We start from the raw sequence: 23,767 nt of genomic DNA, 5'->3' as shown, positions 1-23,767 counted from the left end.
AGCGCGCTGTGAGGAAGAGCATTTAGACAAAGCTGACGGTGCTTCCTCCCCGGTGGAAGGTGGGGCAGGCTCCGTCCAGGGAGGCTCCGCAGGCCGCAGGGGCTGGGCCGTCGGTCCTGCCCAGCCCTTGCCCTGACTGTGAACTGGCTTCTCAGGTGTGAGCTGCTGGACTGGGGCCGGCGCCACAGCTCTCCAGACTCCAGCGGCAGACGCACACTGAGGGGCTTGTCAGCCTCGGCAGCGGCGGGACCTAAGAGTCCTGACAGGAAATGTCTTTGCCTCTCTCCACATGCACGTGCCCGTGTGTGTGCGCGCGCGTGCATGTGCACATGTGTGCATGTACACACAACACACGCGCACACTTCATTGGTCTTGTTTTTCTTCTGAAGTCCCTCCTACGCTGTTCTTGATCTCGAGGGCGGAGGGGAGCCGTCTGCACCTGTTTCTGAGCATGCTCTCAGAAGCACAGCGGTGGATGTAGCAGAGCGGGTGGAGGAGAGGCAGAGGGGGTGCGGAGGGCAGAGTCCCTGACGAGGTTGGAGCTTTTGTACGTGAGGCAAGGCGTGGGTTTTACTGCCTGGCAGGAAGCCCCGGGGGCCAGAGGAAAGCAGGTGTTACTGAGCCGGGGTTGTGGAGCTTGAACGCAGGGCCTGGGCGCCGTCCTGAGCTTTTTCACTCAGAGGAGCGCTCCATCACCTTGAGCCATAGCGCCATTTCCGGTTTTCTGGTGGATCATTGAAGAGTCTCAGGGCGGTTTGATTCTTGACTGTAAACCAGTTCAGGTCTCTTCATTTCTTTGCATCCCAGTGTCTTTAATACCTGTTTTACAGGGTTACAACTGGTTAAAAACAAAGCCTGCTATGAAGTGCTGGCCACAGCAGCTACCCAGAGTGCACCCCCCCAGCCACACCTCCCCCACCCACAGAGTGGCCCCCGTGCCCCACCTCCCCCACCCACAGAGTGCCCCTTCCCCCCGGGCCCCACCTCCTCCACTGAGAGTGCCCCCCCGCCCTCCCGTGCCCCACCGCCCCCACCCACAGAGTGGCCCCCATACCCCACCTCCCCCACCCACAGAGTGCCCCCCCAGCCACACCTCCCCCACCCACAGAGTACCCCCCCAGCCACACCTCCCCCACCCACAGAGTGGCCCCCCTGCCCCCTCCCCCACCCACAGAGTGGCCCCCCTGGCCCACCTCTCCCACCCACAGAGTGCCCCCATACCCCACCTCCCTCACCCACAGAGTGCCCTCCCCCCTGGCCCACCTCCCCATCTCTTTCACTTTCACACTATTTTTTGGTCGGTCGTGGGGCTTGAACTCTGGGCCTGGGCGCTGTCCCTCAGCTCTTCAGCTCAAGGCTAGCGCTCTACCACTTGAGCCACAGCGCCACTTCTGGCTTTTTCGGCTTATGTGGTGCTGAGGAATCGAACCCAGGGCCTCATGCATGCAAGGCAAGCGCTCTACCACTGAGCCACCGTGTAGTGAGGCTGGATTGTCATCTGCGTGTTTAAACCCGTTCTTATCCAACCCTTACGCTACTCCAGTGTGTGCCGGGCTCTGGGCTGCGCTTGGGGCTGGAGAACAGCACAGATGTGCAGACCGTGTGGGCAGAAGAACACACCCACCTGTCAGGGACTTCCATGGCCTGTTGCGGTGCAAAGCCAGGCAGGTAGAGGGAAACTGTCCGAGCGGGGTTGGGCTGTGCTTTGGCTGTGGAGTCTGCCATGGACCCTCCAGCGTGCTAGCTCTGGCACAAAGGCGTGAGGATGGTGGAGGAGGGGGAGACAGCTCCAACCCTGGGCAGAATGGGAAAATGGCATTCGGGCATGCAGGAAATAAGGGAGGGGGTGAGGCAGGCAGAGGCAGGTCCTGGGGTCTCTGCGATCGGAGTGTTGGGTGGTGGGACAGGACCTCTGGTTTACTTATCATGTGGGATCCACCCGGGGACAGATGCAGAGAAGGGCCTGGGTACCAGCTCGGAGGCTGCTGGGAGGAGGAGCCCGGTTTCGGCCTCGCCGGGAGGGCTGGGAGTCAGGATGGAGGTGAGCAGTCGGAGCCCTCTTTGGAGGCATGCGTGCTCTGGGGCTTCCCAGCCTCCAGCACTGCAAGGCCAAAGCAGGATGGCACACGCTTGAATCCCAGATACACATTGGAGGGGAATAGGAGGATTTGAGGCCAACTGGGCAAAAATTATCCAGACACCGAAAAAACGAGCTTGGAGGCAGGCACTAGTGGCTTATGCCTGTAATTCTTGCTACTCAGGAAGCTGAAATTAGGAGGTTCATGGTTCAAAGCCTAGGTAGAAAAGTCTGTGAGACTTTTAGGGATTTTTATTTTAGAGATCTCCTAAACAATCAGCAAAGTCTGGGCTGGAGGCAGGGCTCAAGTGCTAGTGCACCAGTTGAGTACTAATTCAAACTCTAGTACTGGCAAATGGAACCAGCCAAGAACAAAATTAAACAAGCCAGGCATAATGGTACAGACCTGGACTCCCAGCTACACAGGAGGCAGAGGTAGGTGGATCACAGTTTGAAGTCAGCCCAGGGCAAATGTACAGCACAAAAACTGTTCAAGTGTTGGAGTGCTTGCCTAGTAAGTGCAGTGCCCCGACTTTTCAGTCTCATGTACTCTGCTATGACAACGGAAAATAGACTAAGTGGATCCAGAGAGAGAGCGTCTGAGCTGGAAGGAGCACTTGGCATCGTTAATGTACCCGAGGCCCCGAAGGCCACCCAGCTGACCCACTGTAGAACTGAATCCTGGGGTACCAAACCCTTGCATACTTTATTTCAATCTAATTTTTTTTTGGGTCCGGTCGTGGGGCCTAAACTCTGGGCCTGGGCGCTGTCCCTCAGCTCTTCAGCTCAAGGCTAGCGCTCTACCACTTGAGCCACAGCACCACTTCTGGCTTCTTTTTGCTTATGTGGTGCTGAGGAATCAAACCCAGGGCCTCAGGCATGCAAGGCAAGCGCTCTACCACTGAGCCACCTTCCCAGCCCTTCAATTTAAAATATAAAATGTCTTTTTTTTTTCAAGCAAGGGCCAAGTTGTAGAACCCACAACTTAGGCAACCAGACAGTGGTGCTTATTTAAATAACAGCTTTATTAAATATTAAGGAGGTATCACTTATGCATTACATAAAATGCATAAGGTACGAAGAAGAAGGATGACACAACAGAGAAATGCGTTACCCCATTTAGGTTCACCTGGCCTAGGCATTCAGGAGGCAGACATCATTGACAACGCGTCCGTGCTCTTGCGAAGTGAAGCCATCTGTCCTGGTGGCCAGAGTGTGACTACCACGTCTTTCTGCAGTCACTAAGGTCAGAGACTGAGGAGTGCTCCCAAGTCCTTTGTCTTTTCACACACTCTGTGTGACAGGGAATCCTGCTATGTGACCCAGAGTCTGCCCACCACCCGGGCTGGCTCTTTCCAGACCCAACATGCAGACTCTGAATTACTGTGTTGCCCTCACCTGCTGTCCGGTCTCTAGCGGTCAGGTCTTCTCTGACCACTACAGCCGGTACAGGATTTTTTTTTTTGGCCCCCAGAGTCTTGCATGACAAGTGTATTTAGGAGGAGGATCTTGGAGGGGGATGTGGGAAGAGGTGTGGGCAGAGACAGCAGACGTGACTTCGCCACTTGAGTCTGGCCTGCTGGCGGCTCATTTACACCGGCTGCTGGACAATTCCAGGGAAGAGCAAGCTCTGTGCTCACACACTGCTAATAGCTTCACAGTGCCTAACTAGTTACACAGTGAAAGCCAGATTCAAGGGTGGGCAAAAGGTTCCACTTCTGCTTGGAAGGCAAAACTAGATGGTAGAGGGAGGCGTGAGGAGGGGCTAGGGAGTGGTGACTCTGTGGCCATTTCTGCTCTACCATCCTGGATTGTTAGAGCTCCAAAGACAAGGAACCAACTCCCAGAAGATGGACAACCTCTGGAAGAGCTGCCTAGCACAAACTCTAACAGCTTAGAAAGCTGCAATGTCTGATTAGAAAGATGTAAACAGCACAGGCACACACTTTCTGGGATTTGTGTCTAAATGCTTAACATCTGATCTGCTTACTCTCTGGTGTGGAGAGATTAACCTAGAAATGGTCCAGATCGCTTCAGGTAGGTATGCAGCCCCTTCAACACAGGAATCCAGAAAAGCAGACGTGGGTACTGCTGCTGTCTTTTCCTAGTGCTTTGGAGACATTGAAGACCCATGAAGGTGACACTGAACTCAGGCAGCGGAGACTGTTACCGGCTGGTTCTCTGCGGCGGCAGCCAGGACAAGGCCCCCCAACCTCCAACAGCAATTCCTGGGCTTGAACTCAGAGCCTGGGCGCTGCCCTGCAGCTTGCTCACGTGAGCCACAGCTCCACTTCCTCCAACAGCAACGGAAACGACTCCATCAAAGAGCCCAAAGCAAGACCCTCTCCTTCCCACTCCTGCTTGACCACAGAAACCAACCTCAGCTGACCTGGCCGAAGACCTCGGGTCGTGACCTGGCCCAGCGCCCCGGCTGCCCTGCACGTGGACCCGGGGGTCGCGACCCTGGCCCGGCTGCCCTGGATGTAAACTGGAGGTCATGACCCGGCCCGGCACCCCTGCACGTAGACCGGAGGTCGTGACCTGGCACCCCTGCACGTGGACAGAGGTGTGACCCGGCCCGGCACCCCTGCACGTGGACCGAGGTCGCGACCCGGCCCCCCTGCACGTGGACCGAGGTCGTGACCTGGCATCCCTGCACGTGGACCGAGGTCGTGACCTGGCACCCCTGCACGTGGACTGAGGTCGTGACCTGGCACCCCTGCACGTGGACCGAGGTCGCGACTCGGCCCGGCACCCCTGCACGTGGACCGAGGTCGTGACCTGGCACCCCTGCACGTGGACCGAGGTCGTGACCTGGCACCCCTGCACGTGGACCGAGGTCGCGACCCGGCCCGGCACCCCTGCACGTGGACCGAGGTCGTGACCTGGCCCGGCACCCCTGCACGTGGACCGAGGTCGTGACCTGGCACCCCTGCACGTGGACCGAGGTCGCGACCCGGCCCGGCACCCCTGCACGTGGACCGAGGTCGTGACCTGGCCCGGCACCCCTGCACGTGGACCGAGGTCGCGACCCGGTCCGGCACCCCTGCACGTGGACCGAGGTCGTGACCTGGCCCGGTCCCCCTGCATGTGGACCGAGGTCGCGACCCGGTCCGGCACCCCTGCACGTGGACCGAGGTCGTGACCTGGCCCGGCACCCCTGCACGTGGACCGAGGTCGCGACCCGGCCCGGCACCCCTGCACGTGGACCGAGGTCGTGACCTGGCCCGGCACCCCTGCACGTGGACTGAGGTCGTGACCTGGCCCCCCTGCACGTGGACTGAGGTCGTGACCTGGCACCCCTGCACGTGGACTGAGGTCGCGACCCGGCCCGGCACCCCTGCACGTGGACCGAGGTCGTGACCTGGCCCGGTCCCCCTGCATGTGGACCGAGGTCGCGACCCGGTCCGGCACCCCGGCTGCCTGGGCCCCTGCCTGAGTCTCCGGGGCGGGCAGCGGGACCCCGCCCCTCTCCGCCAGGGCCGCTGGGCCGCGAGCCACACCAACGCGCTCCTCGGTGGAACCGCCTCAAGCCGGCGCCGCCTACTGGGCGGGGACCGCAGCCGCCCGCCCGGAGCCAGGCCCCGCCCACGGAGGCCCCGCCCACGCGGGCCCCGCCCACAGCCCACGAGGCCACAGAGCGCGGCAAAGCCGGGGGCTAGGCCCCGCCCACGAAGAGGCCGCGCCCCCGGCCCGGGAGGCCTCGGAGCGGCTAAGTCCAAAGCTAAGCCCCGCCCACGAAGATGCCACGCCCACCTGGAGCCGGGCCCCACCGGCTGCCTTCCGGAAAGCAGGGCACGCTCTGACGCGCGGCGCCTTCGAGTGACGCGCGGTCTCCGCCCCGGCCCCGCCCCGGCCGGCGCCCGCCCTCCGCCCGGCCGCTCCTGCGGCTTTGCCCACCGCGGAGGCGGCACCGGAGTCGCCGGCTCTGCCACCGCCGAGGCGGCACCTGCGGCGGCGGACGCCGCGGCTCCGGCGCGGGCGCCCTGCGCGGGCGGGCGGGCGATGGTGCGGCGGGGCGCGCGGACGCGGCGTCGGGCATGAAGGAGGATGGAAGGGCAGGACGAGGTGTCGGCGCGGGAGCAGCACTTCCACAGCCAAGTGCGGGAGTCCACGGTGCGTGGCCTGCGCGCCCGACCTCCTCCGACCCCCGGCCCCGGCCCCGGCCCCGGCCCCGGCCCGCTCCTCCTCCGCCCCGGCCCCGGCCCCGGCCCCGGCCCGCTCCTCCTCCGCCCCGGCCCCGGCCCCGGCCCGCTCCTCCTCCGCCCCGGCCCCGGCCCCGGCCCCGGCCCGCTCCTCCTCCGCCCCGGCCCCGGCCCCGGCCCCGGCCCGCTCCTCCTCCGCCCCGGCCCCGGCCCCGGCCCCGGCCCGCTCCTCCTCCGCCCCGGCCCCGGCCCGCTCCTCCTCCGCCCCGGCCCCGGCCCCGGCCCGCTCCTCCTCCGTCGCCCCGGCCCCGGCCCGCTCCTCCCGCACCTGCGCCCCGTCCCCCGCCGCGCCCCCCCTGCCCCGCGCCACCTGCGGGCCTCCGCCGCGGCCCCGCCACTCACCGGCCCTCCTGGACCGCCGCTCCCTTCTCCGCCGGCCCCGCCCAAGGCCCCCGGCTCCGGCGCCCCTGGCTGCGCTCCGCGTCCCCCGCGGGGTGGGCGGGCAGCGAAGTGGGGCGCTCCCCCCGCGGTGCCCCGCTGCTTCCCCCGGTGCCCCGCGCGCCCCCCCCCCCCGGTGCCCCGCTGCTTCCCCCGGTGCCCCGCGCGACCCCCCCCCCCGCTCCCCCCGGTGCCCCGCTGCTTCCCCCGGTGCCCCGCGCGCCCCCCCCCCCGCCCCCCCGGTGCCCCGGTGCTTCCCCCGGTGCCCCGCTGCTTCCCCCGCTCCCCCGCGCGACCCCCCCCACTCCTCCCGCGGTGCCCCGCTGCTTCCCCCGCCCCCCCGGTGCCCCGCTGCTTCCCCCGCCCCCCCGGTGCCCCGCTGCTTCCCCCGCTCCCCCCGGTGCCCCGCGCGCCCCCCGCCCGCTCCCCCCGGTGCCCCGCTGCTTCCCCCGGTGCCCCGCGCGCCCCACCCCCGCTCCCCCCCGTGCTCCGCGCGCCCCCCACTCCTCCCGCGGTGCCCCGCGCGCCCCCCCCCCCCGCTCCCCCCGGTGCCCCGCGCGACCCCCCCCCCGCTCCCCCCGGTGCCCCGCGCGACCCCCCCCCGCTCCCCCCGGTGCCCCGCGCGACCCTCCCCCGCTCCTCCCGGTGCCCCACGCGACCCTCCCCCGCTCCTCCAGGTGCCCCACGCGACCCTCCCCCCCCCCCTCCTCCCGGTGCCCCGCGGGGAGCCCTCCCCCGCTCCCCCCCGTGCCCCGCACGACCCCCCCTCCCCCGCTCCCCCCCCCCCGCTCTCCCCCCCGTGCCCCGCGCGACCCCCCCCTCCGCTCTCCCCCCTGTTGCCCTGCTCCCCCCTCAGTGCCCCTCGCGATTCCCCCTCCCCCCAGTGCCCTGCGCACCCTGCCCCGCTCCCCCCCCACAGCCCTGCGCCAGTCCCGCTTCCCCCCTCCCCTTCCCCTGTCTTCCTCCTACCCAGGCTCCTCTCCCCACCTCCCCCCCTCCCGCCCCCCCATCCCTCGCTGCCCTGGCCTCGCCTGAGTCCAGCCCTGCTCCCTGTGGCTGGAACCCGACTCCCCTGGTTCCACACCCCAGGCTCCCACCCTCCACTGGTCACCCTTCCCCAGCCGGGAGGGAAGCCCCGCTCGGGCCCGCCTGGGGAGGATGGGGCCTGCTTGCTGCCCAGGGGCCCGCCCGGCCCTCGTGAAGTGGGTTGTATTCCGGCCTGCTCTCCCTCCTCCCTCCTCCCACATTCACTCACATGCTTGCTTTGAGGTGAACAGTTCTGGTTTGGGACTGCTAGTTTGTACACTTACCGGTGTGGAAAAGTGGGCATCACTTGGCCAGGTCATGCCTTGGGATAGAGGAGGTGCAGACTGAGCTAGTGAAATCTGGTACAGGATGATTCGTTTTCATTTACAATTGAGGGTTAGCCACACAGAATGGCGTATAGAGTCGTACATGCACCTTCAGTGCATTTCATACTAAACACACTTAGGAAACACGTGTGGATCCCGCCTAAGAACAGAATTTTACTAGCATTCCAGGTCCACCCTTTGCCTTTTCTCACTCTTGGCTCCACCAAGCCACTATCTGTCTTCAAACAATTGAGCTTCTGCTTAGTTTTGAACAAGTAAACATGTAAAATATGTGTTCTTTTTTGTCTAGTTTTGTCATTGCTGAGTTTCACTCAACAAAGCTTGTGAAATCATATATCTGATTATAATTTATTTGTAGTTGTGTAACTGTACCACAACTTAGTTTTGTTTTTGCATTTCACTTTGGTACCATGGTAGTTTTTGTAGGTTGTGTCTCTGAATATTGTCTTTTGTGTTCAGTGTAGACCTCAAGATAGGATCTCTAGGTTAGAGGGTATTTGTTACTTATTCACTTGTGCCAGTTCTGGGGCTTGAATTCAGGGCCTGGGTGATTTCCCAGAGCTTTTTTGTTCAAGGTTAGTGCACTACTACTTGAGTCACACCTCCATTTCCAGCTTTTTGCTGGTTAATTGAAGGTAAGAGTCTCATAGGTTCACCTGGGTTGACTTCAAATTGTGATCCTCAAATCTTGGCTTCCTGAGTAGCTAGGATTATAGATTTGAACCACCCGTTTAGGCTATATAAAGGATGTTAATTTGCATTTTTTGATGACAAGTGAATTTGAACACTTCCTTCTCCATTTCAAAATTAATTTTTCTTTTGTTGATTTGGAAGAGTTCATTATATATATATTTTTTCTTTTGGCCAAATATACAATACAAATAGAGTACCTAACTCTGAGGATCACTAAGTCAACAATTTAGTGGTTTATACATGTGTCTATAGTTGGTTCTATCAGAATAGTTAGGAATGTTTTCCCAAACAAACTCAAGTGTTTTAAAGCAGTTTTACTGATAATAACAGACTACAGGTTTACATTGTGTAATTGTTAGGATATTGGCAGAGTTGTCCAGTATTTACCACAATTTAGTCATAGCACATTTTCATTATCTGTTAGCAATTGTTCTCTGATTTCCCTCATCATTTTCTACTTTACCCTTAGGACACCAATAGTCTACTTTCTGTCTTGGTTTGCATAGTCTGGATATTCCATGTAAATTGAAGTGGCAATTTGTAGACTTCCATAAATGACTTCTGTCAATTCTCATGATGCTCTCTCAGCCAAAGTGTAGCATGTAGGAGTATTTTATTCTTGATATTCCGTTGTTTGGATTTGTTACCTCTTGTTTATGCGTTTGTCAGGTGATGGACCTTTTGGTGCTTTCCACTTTTTTTTTTGTTTTTTTGGGTCTGGTCGTGGGGCCTGAACTCTGGGCCTGGGCGCTGTCCCTCAGCTCTTCAGCTCAAGGCTAGCGCTCTACCACTTGAGCCACAGCGCCACTTCCGGCTTTTTTCTTTTTGCTTATGTGGTACTGAGGAATCGAACCCAGGGCCTCAGGCATGCAAGGCAAGCGCTCTACCACTGAGCCATCTTCCCAGCCCATGCTTTCCACTTTTTGCTGTGACCTTTTGTGCATAGGTTTTTGAATAGTCATTTATTTTCATTTTTCTTTGTCATAGGAATGGTGGATGATCTGTGTCATATGGGAACTCTGTAGTTAGTATTTTGAATAAACAAACCTATACTCAAAAGTTGTGGCACCATTTCACATTTTTACCACCAATGTATGAGAATTCTAATTTCTTCACATCCTCAATGCTGTGTGTCGATTATTTGTCATTTTGTTTTCATTTCCCTGATAAGTCATAATGTTAAATGTCTTTTTGTGTGCTTATTGGCCATTTGTGTATTTCTTTGGAGAAATGTCTGTTCAGACCCTTAGTCTATTTAAAAAGTTAATTTTGAGTACAATCTAACCTAACTTCTATCACAGTCATAGTTAAAAAAGAAAATAAAAAGGCCTGGTACAGGCACAAAAGCAGAATATATAGTAGTGGGATAGAATAGATGACCCAGAAAAAAGTGATTCCTACCGGATTCCTTTTTTTAAAAAATTGGCTTTTGTTGTATTTGAACTCAGGAACTCAGAACTTTGTGTTTACTTGGTTTGCTTGCTCAGCATTCTGCTGGTTAGTTGGAGCTGGAATCTTTCAAACTTTCCTTTTACCTAGATTGGCTTTGAACCATAATCCTCCCGTTGTAGGCCTTTGAGTATCTAGGATTACAGGTATAAGCCACTGGTGCTTGGCCTTAGCCCATTATTCTTGACAAAGGTGCCCAAACCATGAGTTGGAGAGAAAATCGCTTCTTCAACAAATGGTTCTGGGAAAACCAGACATCCCCATGTTGGAGACCTAAGGCAGACTTATTGCTCACTATCTACAAAAATCAGTTTGAAAACATACACGTTGTGCACATAACACACAGACACACACAAATGCATGAAGAGGAACTCCTAACCAATAGTTCAAGAGTTGATGAATGAGATTACATGAGTTAAAAAGGTTCTGTCTATCAAGAGAAACAGAGCCATGAGATCATCTAGAGGAAAGGAGAGAAATCTTTGGCAGCAATTCATCACCAAGAGCTTACTATCCAAAATACGTAAAGAGCTCAAGTGTCAGAAGACCAAATAATCCAATTAATGATTGGCAGATGGATAGACAGTTTCAAAAGGGAAGTACACATGGCCAGTAAGCCCTTGAAGAAATGTAAATCACAACAACCCTGTGATTCTGCTTCACCCCAGTCAGCATGGCTGATAGCAACCAATGACTACAAATGCTGGTGATGAAGTATGGATGAAGTATGTTGGTGGGAATGCAAATTATTACAGTTCCTGTGGAAATGAGTATTGGAGGTTCCTCAAGAAACTAAAATTATTGATATATGGTATACCTGAAGAAATGAAAGTGAGCATTCAGATACCCGTGTGCCGGTGTTCATTGCAACATGACCAATCATTGAAGACTTGGAATAAGCCGTCAACTGATGAGTGGATTGAGAAATGTGGCATTTAACACAGTGTTATTCAGCTGTACAGAAGAATGGAATTATGCCAATTGCAGGAAAATGGATGGAGCTGGAGACCATCCTGTTAAGTGAAATAAGCCAGATTCAGGGGAACAAGTATCATGTGATTTCTCTCATGAGCAGAATCAAAACCTATAAACACAAGTCAACAAAAAGATACGAATAGAGGACTGACGCAGTTTCTCCACCATAACACTGTGACCCTCGTGACTGGATCTTTGTTACTGAGAACTGTGGATCTCAGCATTTTAGCATTTGTCTTCTATCCTCTAATTGCCATAAACAGTTCTCTTAGTTGTATCAACTGAAGTGTCCTCAGAGAATTGAGATCCCAGGGCAGTCTGCCACATGAAGACTGATATGGTGGATGCCTGGAATCACAGCTTCCGCAGGACACAAGCCTTGTGCCGAAGCTACAGCAGCTAGTACTGGCGGGGGTACTCTAGCCATTGTACTGTTGCTGGCCCTGGCTAGGTAGGAAGCCTAGTGTTACAGGGCTCCCACAGTGAGTTTTATCTCCCAGAAACTACTAGGTTCCAGGCTCCCTTCATGCTTCCAGCAGGGGGAAGAGAAAATAGCCATTCTGAAATGTGCCAGCTTCCTGTTAGCCCTCCGATGCCCTGTGTCTCCCAGGGAAGGAGGGAGTTCACCTCCCAGATGAGAGCCAGAGGTCTAATAAGAAGTTGCCAACTATGCAAGCAGGAAAGTGCACAATTCTTGTTACATGCTGTTAGGTGTTTAAATTATGTTGACCTCTAAGTGAAGGAGGAAGTAGTTATCAAAAGGGTTACTTGAAAAATTATGTAAGTTATGTGTACATGTGATAAATGGAGTTGTATAGAAAACCTGAAAAAAGTAATTTGCTTGTCCAACCTTTTTACAACAGGCAGTCTCTTGTTTTTTCCTAATTATTTCCATAGTAAGTATAGGAAGTACTTTTTAAAGTAAATTGTTTTGGTTTACCAACACTTAATATGTATTGACTTTCCAAGAGAAGGCATTGAAGACTTAGCTACGAGGCTTTCAGATGAGGATCTTCATTGCTTAAGTGACTGTTTCTGGCTTTTCCAGTTCCTCAGGTGTTTATAGTTACATTGCTATTCTTTGTTCTCTTGGTTACCCTCCTAGACAAAGAATTAAACCTCCCTTTCTAGTCATAAACCTCCATTTCTTGTTTCTTTTCTTCTTTTTTTTTTTTTTTTGGTTGTGGGGTTTGAACTCTGGGCTCGGGCACTGTCCCTGAGCTCTTCAGCTCAAGGCTAGGGCTCTACCCCTTGAGCCACAGCACCACTTCCAGTTTTCTAGTGGTTTATTAGAGATAAGAGTCTCACAGACTTTGCCTGGGCTGGCTTTGAACCGTGATTCTCAGATCTCAGCCTCCTGAGTAACTAGGATTACAGGCGTGAGCCACCAGTGCTCATTTCTTGTTTCTGACAGCTATGTCTGAAAGAGGCTGTCCTTAGATTCTCTTGTGGTAGGTAATAGTAGTGAAGCTAACTTTATGTAATTAACTAATTTATTGTGCTGTTTATGGGGCTTGAATTCCAGGCCTGAAGTGTTTTTTTCCTTCCCTCTCTCTCAAGGCTAGTGTTTTACAGCTTGAGCCACAGCTCCACTTCTGGCTTTTCTAGTAGTTAATTGGAGATGAGAATCATGGGTTTTTCTGTCCAGGCTGGCTTTGAGGCACGATCCTCAGATCTCAGCCTCCTGAGTAGCCAGGATGATAGTCTGAGCCATTGGCACCTCATCAAGCATAATATTCTAATGATAGAAAAATGGTTCTTCAGAGCTGGGAAGGAGGCTCAGTGGTAGAGTACTTGTCTTGCATGAATGAGGCCCTGGGTTCAATTCCTCAGTACCATATAAGCAGAAAAAGCCAGAAGTGGAGCTGTGGCTCAAATGGTAGAGTACTACCCTTAGCTGAAGAGCTGAGGGACAGCGCCCAGGCCCAGAGTTCAGGCCCCATGACTGACAAAAAAAAAAAAAAAGGTTCTTCTTATTTTTCACTACTTCAGTACATAATGATACATGAAAGTTTTAATATGTGTGGCTTTCTGTTGTATTAACATAATTAATATAAGTTTCCAGGAGTAAGATTACTCAGTCAGAAAATGTGTCATTTTACTTTCTAGCAGGGTTACGTGAATTAGTTTTATTTGTATTGAAAACAGCATTATATTTCTTTCCTGAATTATATAAATAAAAATCTTACTGTGGGAAATTGAATTAATGTACAAGTATCAGGGAGAAGGTAAAAGGACAAAGTATTCTAACCTTTCTGAAATATGAACCATTATTTTATATCTGTATTTGTATCTGACAGAGCCTCAATACGCTTGTTAGTATATTTTCTATTTTCATATGCAAATGTCTTTAGTTCTTGCTCTTGCTTTCTCTTTGTGTTCGGCCTGGGGACGCTGTCCCTCAGCTCTTCAGCTCAAGGCTAATGCTCTACCACTTAAGCCACAGCGCCACTCCGGCTTTTTCTGCTTATGTGGTTGGTGCTGAGGAATTGAACCTATGGCCTCATGCAGGCAAGGCAAGCACTCTACCACTGAGCCACCTTCCCAGCCCTGCCCTTTATTTCTTTAAGAAATATCTTGAAGTAGTTGTACAAAGGAGTTGCCACCTGCGAAGCAGTTTATGAATATTGGTGTGCTGACTAGTGTCACCTCTTTGGGCATTCTTGCCCATCCCTCCACCTAGTCACCCTTTCCTCAAGCTTGTTAATTTTATAGGGCTATACACTGAATTCTTGACTGCATCCTCCGCCTCTTCATTCATCTACCTCTTTCCCCTTGACCCTAGTCTACCCCTTTCAATTCCCAGCTTTTTGGTATTTACTATGTGCAGCTTTGACTGTTTTTCTAAGGAATTTCACTTTTTGAGTTAGTTCTTGGACGGAGCCCTTTATTTCTTAATTTATTGCTTTGGCTGGACCTGTGGTATAACATGATCTAAGAGTGATGAAAGAGGATATGATGGGGCCTGAACTCTGGGCCTGGGCGCTGTCCCTCAGCTCTTCAGCTCAAGGCTAGCGTTCTACCGCTTGAGACAGCGCCACTTCGGGTTTTCTAGTGGTTTATTGGAAATAAGAGTCTCACGGACTTCTTGCCTGGGTTGGCTTTGAACCGTGATCCTCAGATCTCAGCCTTCTGAGTAGTTGGGATTACAGGCATGAGCCACCAGCGCCCGGCCCTTCCTGTTTAATAGATTGAGGATGTACTTTAAAAAAATTATATCTTTATTGTCTTCTAGGTAGTTGAACAAAAGGGTTACCATTCAACCAGAGGGTTCATTTTCTTCATACTTTTTGCTGTTAGCTCATTTTTACTTTAGAGGAACAATTGAAACTCAACTTCTTGTTATCATCACTAACATATCTCTGATTATCTTACTTTGAAGTTTCTTATCACTTTATTTTGGCTATATCTTTCCCCCTTCTCCCTCCTCTCTTTTTTGCCAGTCCTGGGGCTTGAACTCAGGGCCTGGGCTCTGTCCCTGTGCCTCTGTGCTCAAGGCTAATGCTCTATCACTTGAGCCACAGCGCCACTTCTGGCTTTTTCTGCTTATGTGGTTCTGAGGAATTGAACCCAGGGCTTCATGCATGCTAGACAAACACTCTACCACTAAGCCATATTCCCAGCCTTGGCTATATCTTGTTATATGACTTTCTTTTATAATTATAAAAAAGTATAGATGTTCCTTAACTTACAGTGAAGTTATGTTCTGATAAGTCCAGTTGAAAGTACTATATATTGAAAACACATTTAATGCACTCAGTCTACTAAACATCAGAACTTAGCCTTGCTTGCTTTAAATATACTTAGAACACTCACATTAGCCTACAGTGGGGTAAAATCATCTAACAGGGAGCACAGTAAAGCATTGCATATCTTACGTGTAGTGAAGGTAAGCAGTGGTTTACTGGATATCATTTGCACAACTGTAAAGTTGAAAAATAAGCCGAGCTGTCCTAAGTTAGGCATCATCTGTGTGAATCATCCCGATTTTACTATTGCTTTTATAACTATTTGAGTCCTCGTGTCTTTTACTAGTTTGAATTCTTAGTTGAATTTTACCTTTTCTTGGGGTAATTTCAAGGAGGTCTAATGTTAGTTACTTTGGTGATTGTTACAGGTACTTGTTTACTTTTGATTTAGTAAACCTCAGAGCAGTGTCTGTTAGAGCCTCTTTGACAGACTTCACAGATTTATTTATTTTTGGTGGGTTTTATTTTATTTTGGGGTTTGAATTCAGTGCTTTGTGCGTGCTTTTTTTTGGGGGGGGGGGTCTGGTTGTGGGGCCTGAACTCTGGGCCTGGGCGCTGTCCCTCAGCTCTTCAGCTCAAGGCTAGTGCTCTACCACTTGAGCCACAGTGCCACTTCCGGCTTTTTTCTTTTTGCTTACGTGGTACTGAGGAATCGAACCCAGGGCCTCAGGCATGCAAGGCAAGCACTTTACCACTGAGCCACCTTCCCAGCCTCTTGTGCTTGCTTTTGAGCCATGTCTCCAGCCTCATTTTTGCTGGTTCCTTTTTTTTTTTTTTGAGATAGGATCAGGATCTTGCTTCCTACAAGGATATGCCTGGACCACGATCTACTTAATTTAGGCTTTGTGTCATTGCTGGGGTGATAGGCCTCTGGCAGGTAGCCCTGCCTGGGCTGGGACCACTGTACCACATCTGACCCTCCCATCTAACTTGGGATGGTAGGTGTAAGCCACCCGCACCTGATCACCTTTCACTTGATGGTATTTATTCTTTCAGTCACTCCAGCTAGCTGAAGCTCATAGGCCGTAGAGGAGATGAGGAGGAGTAAAATTTGATTGTAATGCACCATTTGAGGAGTTCTATCTAGTAGCTAGGATTTTACTGATATGTATTAAATGCTAAGCACGGTGGCCAGCTCACTCAGGTGTCTGTCCAGTCCTGATCAGAATCAGCACTGAAGAAAGGTCTGTGGGCCCTGAGGGGTGAGTTAGCCACACACTGTGTGAGAGCTCAGGGGCCGAGAGCAAGGCTCGGTGGTCGGAAGGAAGGGTGGCGAGGTTGACAGGAAATGTGCTCATTACTTATGTCACTGACGCCCCTCCGTATATCACCTTGACAGTAAAAAAGGAAGGGGGAAAAGGAAAAGCTCAGTGGTTTCAAAGTACAACCAGGTCCTGAAGCAGTCCATCTGCGTAGCAGACCCTCACCTTTGGTGGTAGTTGCTGGAGGCTTTCCTCCTCTCCTGTCTTTCTGGTTGGAAACTTTCCTTTGTACCCTGGGGCATCTAGGGGGAACGGAGCTATCCGCACAGTTGCTTTATTCATTTACCCTTCCCTCACCTTTGACCTATACAGATATCTAACTCAATCTGCAGTTTGTGTCACAGTCTTTTATTTTGGTTTTCAGGTGAATAATACTTAAATTTGTTTTTTAATCTGAGGATTTAAATGAATTGCTTTCCATTAGTTTTGCTTGCTTCTGTGTATTTTCTCTTGATTTCCTTTTGATCATTAACTTTTAATGCTTTATCATTTTCCACTTAAAGTGAATTCTGCATTGCACTCTGAATTTCTGGAATTCCCAACATCTACCTTTAGATGCTGGTTTAAAAGCCCTGCAACATCGTTTCATCCAAACCTATTACCCCTTCCTTCAAGCAGGTGGGTTGCAGCGCTTCTCTGTTGGACGGCAGTTGATTGACGTCTGTACCCTCCTGCCCATCAGCTGCTGCTTGGTTTCACTTTTCTTTTCATCTTGGGTTTCATTGGCAGGCGCTTCACTTTGTCTACTACCCTAAACCAGTGCTTCTCAAACCGTGGTCAGGGATTCTGAGAGGTGAAGGTTAAAAGGGGGAGGTATTGTTTCTTCTGAAGAGTTTGTGGAATGAGGATAGAAGGGATACTTGGCCCAAGAATCATATGTTTAAAGGCTGGCAGGAGAAGGGAGCTAGGGACAGGCACACAAGAGCGACCAGAAGGAATTGTGTTGCTAACAGTGACTACTTAGAGGCCAAGTAAAGTTGTGAAGTCTAGTTTGGTTGTTAGGTCATTCTATTCAGTGGAACGCATATGGAAGAAGAAATGGGAGCAAAAATATATTAGAGGGGGTGGGAACGTGGTTTAGCTGTAGAGTACTTGCCTAGCATGCCTGAAGCCCTGGGTTTGATTACTCAATACTACATATACAGAAAAAGCTGGGAGTGGTGCTGTGGCTCAAGTGCTAGCCTTAAGCAAAAGAAGCTCAGGAACAGCACCCAGGCCCTGTGTTCAAGCCCCAGGACTGGCAAATACCCCCCCCCCACATATATGTATATATACCCCCCCATATATATATATATATATGCATATATATATTTACTAGAAACCAGGTAAAATGAGATTAAAGTTCCATGAAACACAAACGAAAACTCCCAGCATTGCTTGCAGCCTAATGCCATTAAACAGTGCAGCTTGATTCTTAGCTGCTAAGGTAGGTGCAGCTAGATTCCTCAAAAAATGTCAGAAGTCTGATGATTCTAACAGATACCCAGTTTCTGACCTTTCCATTTCCTATTCAACGGTGTTTATTTCTCTCCTACAAACCCACTCCTCTCGTAATCTTTCCTAACTCAGGAAATAGCAGCTCTGTTTTTCCAGTTTCTCAGCCCAAGGACCTGTGCTCATTCTCCTAAGTCTGTTTTCAAAGCACACCCAGAAGGCGATTACTTCTTTCTACTTGGTTATGCAGATCTGAGGGGCCTCTCTCCTGGGTTATTGAAACAAGTTATTTTCTGGTCTCTCTGCTTCTGTTCTTCTAGTTTATGTTCCACATAGAGACTAGAGTGAGTTTTTGGTACTGTGTTTGATCTGTTTGATCCTATAACCCCTCCGCTCAGAATCTGATTTCCATATAGATGACCTGCATCTTACTCAGGGTCGGAGCCAACACGTAAGTTACCTTATATAAGAATTAACACTTGGTAAAGGGCTCCAGCCACCCGAACTCCAGTTACTCTCACCTAACTGCACCTCAGCGGTTCACCCCCTTGGATGAACATGCCACAGGTGTCCCTGCCTCTGACACTTGTCATTGCTGCTCCCTCTCCCCCCACGTGTCCCGAGGCTGTTTCCCCCACAGCTCTTTCCTCACCTGTCGCCCTGGGGAGCTGGGTCTTAACTCTGCTGCTGTCATTCACTAGGCATCGTTGGACACTGCAGTTTGATGGCTTATTGCCTGCTTGTTTTCTGCTGTCTTCCTCACTGTAGAGCTCCATGAAGACAGCTTTGCTCACTGGAGTGTCCCAGTTCTTGGAAGAGCATCCCGGGTTGTTAGCCTGCAGTAAAAGACAGTTTTGTGAGTGCAGTTCAGGCAGCCTCTCGTCAGTTCTCTGTCAGCGCATGTCTCTGACTCCAGCTTTGTGACTCACTGTTCTGCTTCCCGGGCTCCATTCAGGCTTTCATGATAGTGTAGACCAGTCCATGTTTTTGTGAGATTTCCTTTTCATCCAGCTCCTGCTCCGCAGAGGATATAGGGAGGAGGTGGCGCGGCCAGCGCTCTCCATCTAGGCAGGGCTCCGGGCGGTCTCCAGCTTCCTAACCAGGTCTCTCAGGTGCGCTGGCTCTGATCGCTGTCCGTGCTGTCATGCCACTCTCCCACTTGTACTGGGGCCCGGCCTTCCTCTCCATTCTCAGGGTGTCATTGCCGAGATGGTGTCATTGCGTAGGGTCCAAAATCTTATGTTCCTGGCCACGGGCCACCAACTCCGCCTCAGTAATCCCTGCTGGGGTGCTCTTGAATTCATCTTCACTTGGAGTAGTTTTGTTTGGGAGTGAGATCTCCTGTCTTTTGATCTTTTCTTTTTGCTGGTGTGTCATTCTCCAGCTCTGACAGAAATGAAGCTTAAACAAGTAGTCCAATTTAAAAAACGGGCAAAGAACCCAAACACATTTCTTTTTTTTTTTTTTTTTTCCAGTCTTTTTTTTTTTTTTTTTTTATTGTAAAGATACTATACAGAGGGTTACAGTTACATGAGTGAGGTAATGAGTACACTTCCTCTTGAACATTGTTACCCCCTCCATTGTTTTCCCCCTACCATCCCCTCCCTCCCTCCCTTCCCCGAGGTTCTTTTTTTTTTTTTTGATTGTGATTAAGTGATTACATAATTTCAAAGTCACAAGTTCATTCTAACTTTCCTGGAGCAAATTGTCTATCACAGTCTGTAATATATAACAGTGTTCACATGTTATATACCATATTTGTGATCAGCAGCATGGGGATATTTAGTAGTGGTTCAACCAGATGAGCAGGAGTTCTTTGTTTCTTAAGTCCTGTTAGTTTTTGGATTTAGCATCCACTTATCAGGGAGACCATGTACCGTTTGTCTCTTCGTTCTTGGCTTACCTCGCTCAACATGATTCCTTCTAGCTCCATCCATTTCCCTGCAAATGCCATTATTTTGTCATTTCTAATGGCTGCATAATATTCCATTGTGTATAGATACCACAATTTTTGGATCCATTCATCTGTGGTGGGGCATCTAGGTTGTTTCCATATCCTAGCTATTGCGAACAGTGCTGCAATAAACATGGAGGTGCATGTGTCCTTGTGTATTGGTTCCTGTTGTTCAGGGTAGATGCCTAGAAGTGGTATGACTGGGTCGTAAGGGAGGTCAATCTTTAGCTTTGTAAGGACCCTCTAGACTGCTTTCCAAAGTGGTTGTATAAGTGTACATTCCCACCAGCAGTGTAATAGGGTTCCTCTTTCTCCACATCCCCTCCAGCATTTGTCGTTGGCTGATTTGTGGATGTGGGACATTCTGACTGGGGTAAGGTGGTATCTCAGGGTTGTCTTTATTTGCATTTCCTTCACCACCAGGGATGATGAACATTTCTTCATGTGTTTCTTTGCCATTTTTATTTCTTCATTTGAGAAGTCCCTCTTTAGTTCCCTTGCCCATTTAGTAATTGGTTTGTTAGGTTTGGGAGGGATTAGTTTCTTGAGTTCCCTGTATATACAGGATGTTAACCCCTTGTCTGATATATTGCTGGTAAATATTTTTTCCCAATTCGTTGGTTGTCTTTCTAGCTTAGTCGCGATAGATTTAGCTGTGCAGAAGCTTTTTATTTTAAGGTAGTCCCATTTGTCGAGTCTCTCTCCAACTTGTTGTGACCCTGGGACTCTGTTCAGGAAGTTCCTTCCTGTGCCTATTAGTTCAAGTGTCTCTCCTACTCTGTCCTGCAGTAGTTTCAGAGATTCAGGTTTAATGTTAAGGTCTTTAATCCATTTTGAGTTGATGTTGGTGCATGGTGATAGGCTGGGGTCCACTTTTAGTTTTCTGCATGTGGCTGCCCAGTTTTCCCAGCACCAGCGGTTGAAGAGGCTGTGTTTCTTCCATTGTATGTCTTTGGCTCCTTTGTCGAATATCAGCTGGCTGTAGGCCTGTGGATTTATTTCTGGATCTTCTATTCTGTTCCATTGGTCTTTGGATCTGTTTTTGTGCCAGTACCATGCTGTCTTTGTTATTATAGCTCTGTAGTAGAGTTTGAAGTTCGGCATGGATAGCCCTCCCATATTGTCTTTATCCCCTAGAATTGTTTTGGCTATTCTAGGTCTTTTGTTGTTCCATATAAATTTTTGGACTGTTTTCTGTATTTCAGTGATGTACATCATTGGGATTTTAATAGGAATTGCATTGAATTTGTATATTAGTTTTGGAAGTATTACCATCTTTACTATATTAAGTTGGCCTATCCAGGAGCATGGGAGGTTTTTCCATTTCCTAGTGTCTTCTGCAATTTCTTTCTTTAACTTTTTATAGTTCTCATTAAATAGTTCTTTTACATCTTTGGTTAGGTTAATTCCTAAATATTTTATTTTTTGAGAGGTTATTGTGAATGGGGTTGCTCCCTTTATTTCCCTCTCTTCCTGTACATTATCAGTGTATAGGAAGGCAACTGATTTTTGTGGGTTTATGTTGTATCCTGCTATTTTGCCGAAGTGACTTATGATTTCTAAAAGTTTGGGGATGGAGTTTTTGGGATCGTGGAGGTATAGTATCATGTCGTCTGCAAAAAGGGATAGTTTCACTTCTTCTTTCCCTATGCGGCTCCCTTTAATGTCTTTTTCTTGCCTTATTGCCCTGGCTAAGGGTTCTAGGACTATGTTGAAGAGGAGTGGAGACAGTGGGCATCCTTGCCTTGTTCCTGATTTTAGGAGGATTGGTTGTAGCTTTTCCCCATTAAGTATAATATTGGCTATTGGTCTGTCATAAATGCTTTTATTGTTTTTAGAAATGTTCCTTCTATTCCTATTTTCTCCAGAGCTTTTAGCATGAATGAATGTTGAATTTTATCAAAGGCCTTTTCTGCATCTGTGGCGATAATCATGTGATTCTTGACCTTGGCTCTGTTGATATGTTGGATTACATTTATTGACTTACGTATGTTAAACCATCCCTGTGTCTCTGGGATGAAGCCTACCTGATCATAGTGTATTATTTTTTTTATGTGTTTCTGGATTCCGTTAGCTAGAATCTTGTTAAGGATCTTTGCATCTGTGTTCATCAAGGAAATTGGCCTGTAATTCTCCTTTTTGGTTGGGTCTTTGCCTGGTTTGGGGATGAGTGTGATATTGGCTTCGTAGAATGAGTTTGGGATAGTTCCCTCCTTCTCTGTTTCTCTGAAGAGCTTGAGGAGTATGGGTATTAGTTCTTGTTTTAAAGGTCTTATAGAATTCTGCTGTGAATCCATCTGGTCCTGGGCTTTTTTTTGTTGGAAGACTTTTGATAGCTTCCTGTATCTCATTATAGGATATTGGCTTATTTAATTGGTTAACTTCTTCTTTGCTCAGTTTGGGTACCAAACACATTTCTTAAGAGGACGTGAAATGGTGGGAACAGTGTATTTTTTGAACTTGGTTCCTTACTAACTGAAAGGTTCTCTATGGCTTGTTGCCAGGGGAAGGCAAGATAAGACTACAGTGCAACCTAACACCTATCAGAGTGGTTGTTTATCAGAGAGGATTTTCGTCGTGCTGGCAAGGATGTGCAGCAAAGGGGCCCAGCCCTGTTGGTGGCACGTGCGTTCATGCCGCTCCTGTGTGGAAGTCACCTGCGCTTCCAGGCTCACTGCGGCCCCGCTTGCGGTAGCCAGGGCCTACTTGGCGTGCGTGTGCGCAAGGGGACACTGTTCAGACTTGAAAAGGAATGCGCCCCATCCCCTGTGAAAGCAAGGATGAGCCTGAGCACGAGGTGGAACAAGCCAGGCACCGAAGATGAGCGTGCGGCTCACTCACGTGCTGAGCCCGTGGAAGGAGTGAGCAGAAGGATCATTAGAGCTGAGGATGAGGTGTTGGTCAGTAGATGCAGAGTTCCAGCAGGGTCTGAGCCCCACACAGTGACCACAGTAAATAGCAACACATTGTATTTTTCCCACAACTTTTAAAAATGTTGTTTGTTTTTTTTTGCTTTTAACTTTGTTGATTTCATTTATTTTCTTGTTTATGTGGTATCAAGGAGCCCAGGGCCTCATTTAGGCTAGGCAAGCATTCTGCCACCAAGCCACATCCCCAGTCCATATTTTGAGAATCACCAAAAGAATAGATTTTAAACATCCTCATCACAAAAATGAATAAGTATGCTAGGTAATACATGTTAATTAGCTCAGTTGAGCCAGACCACAATGTATGCATAGTTTAAAACATGTTGCAAACACCAAATAAATATGGTTTTATTTATCAGGTAAAATAAAAGAATGAACAAAATTTAGTTTAATGTTCAAAACTAATTTTTAACTGGTTTTTGTTGATAAATGGCGTATTTATGGAGTAGTTATTTACCCTCAGACTGATGTGTAATGCCTCTTCTGTTAAATATGTGTATGATTGAATCTGCTTTACTCTGTCACTTTGTGGTGCCAGCGCTCTCTCTTCTGCATTACTGAAGCTTTTATGCTTTTTAATATTTAATGTGGTAGTAGTCTCTCATTGATGTTGTTTTTCAAAATTGTTGCTAATGGTCTAGCCCATTACTCTACCATGTGGCTTTGAAAAGTTGAATCAAGTTATGAAAAGGAAAATCTCCATTGGGCTTCCCCCCTCCCCCAATAGTATTAAACTGGACTCAGTTCACATAAGTGAATATTTTCATCAAAACTTTATCCTGGTGAAATAGCCATAATTTTTACTTTAAATCATTTAAACCCCTTTTATACATACCAAAGATATGTCTTGTATTAGAATAATGCAGCTAAAATGTAAATAATCTGTTAAATTGTTTTGTTTCAGATATGTTTCCTTATTTTTGCCATTCTCTACATTGTTTCCTACTTCATCATCACCAGATACAAGAGAAAATCAGGCAAGTAGAAATACCTTAATTAAACTTTTATTACAATGCACATCATCTGGGCATGGTGTTTGGGATATGTCATACACCTTACTTCAGTGGTGAATATACTGCTGACTGAAGTAAACAGTTGACGGGTACTGAGCACTAAAAATAACCTCCAGGGAATTTGACTATTCTTAGGATCACCTCTTAGACCGCAGTCCTTGTTTATCACAATTCTTATGTCCAACCAAGGTTAGTCCTGGGCTATTTAGAGTCTGGGAAGTTTCAAAGTTTATGAGGCTTGTGACTGGCTGTAGTGTGTGTTCTACATACCCTCCAAC

The 23,767-nt window shown here is 49.7% G+C and overlaps 1 protein-coding gene across 6 annotated transcripts in view; it reads left to right on the top strand.

The window, feature by feature from the left end:
* The first annotated feature begins 6,094 nt into the window (after positions 1–6,094).
* Lmbr1 (limb development membrane protein 1) overlaps positions 6,095–23,767 on the top strand; it is a 123,369-nt gene continuing 105,696 nt past the window's right edge. For all 6 annotated transcript variants that reach the window (XM_042671586.1, XM_042671587.1, XM_042671589.1 and 3 more), the window contains exons 1-2: positions 6,095–6,193; positions 23,381–23,453. In XM_042671586.1, the coding sequence (XP_042527520.1) occupies positions 6,128–6,193; positions 23,381–23,453 (139 nt within the window). In that variant the 5' untranslated portion in view covers positions 6,095–6,127. The remainder of the gene's footprint in view (positions 6,194–23,380; positions 23,454–23,767) is intronic.

Source organism: Dipodomys spectabilis, unplaced genomic scaffold (assembly GCF_019054845.1).
Source record: "Dipodomys spectabilis isolate Male_0828 unplaced genomic scaffold, ASM1905484v1 ptg000646l, whole genome shotgun sequence".
Classification (NCBI taxonomy): domain Eukaryota; kingdom Metazoa; phylum Chordata; class Mammalia; order Rodentia; family Heteromyidae; genus Dipodomys; species Dipodomys spectabilis.
Note: the sequence above shows the minus strand (reverse complement) of the source record. Positions and strands in the feature narration are given on the sequence as shown.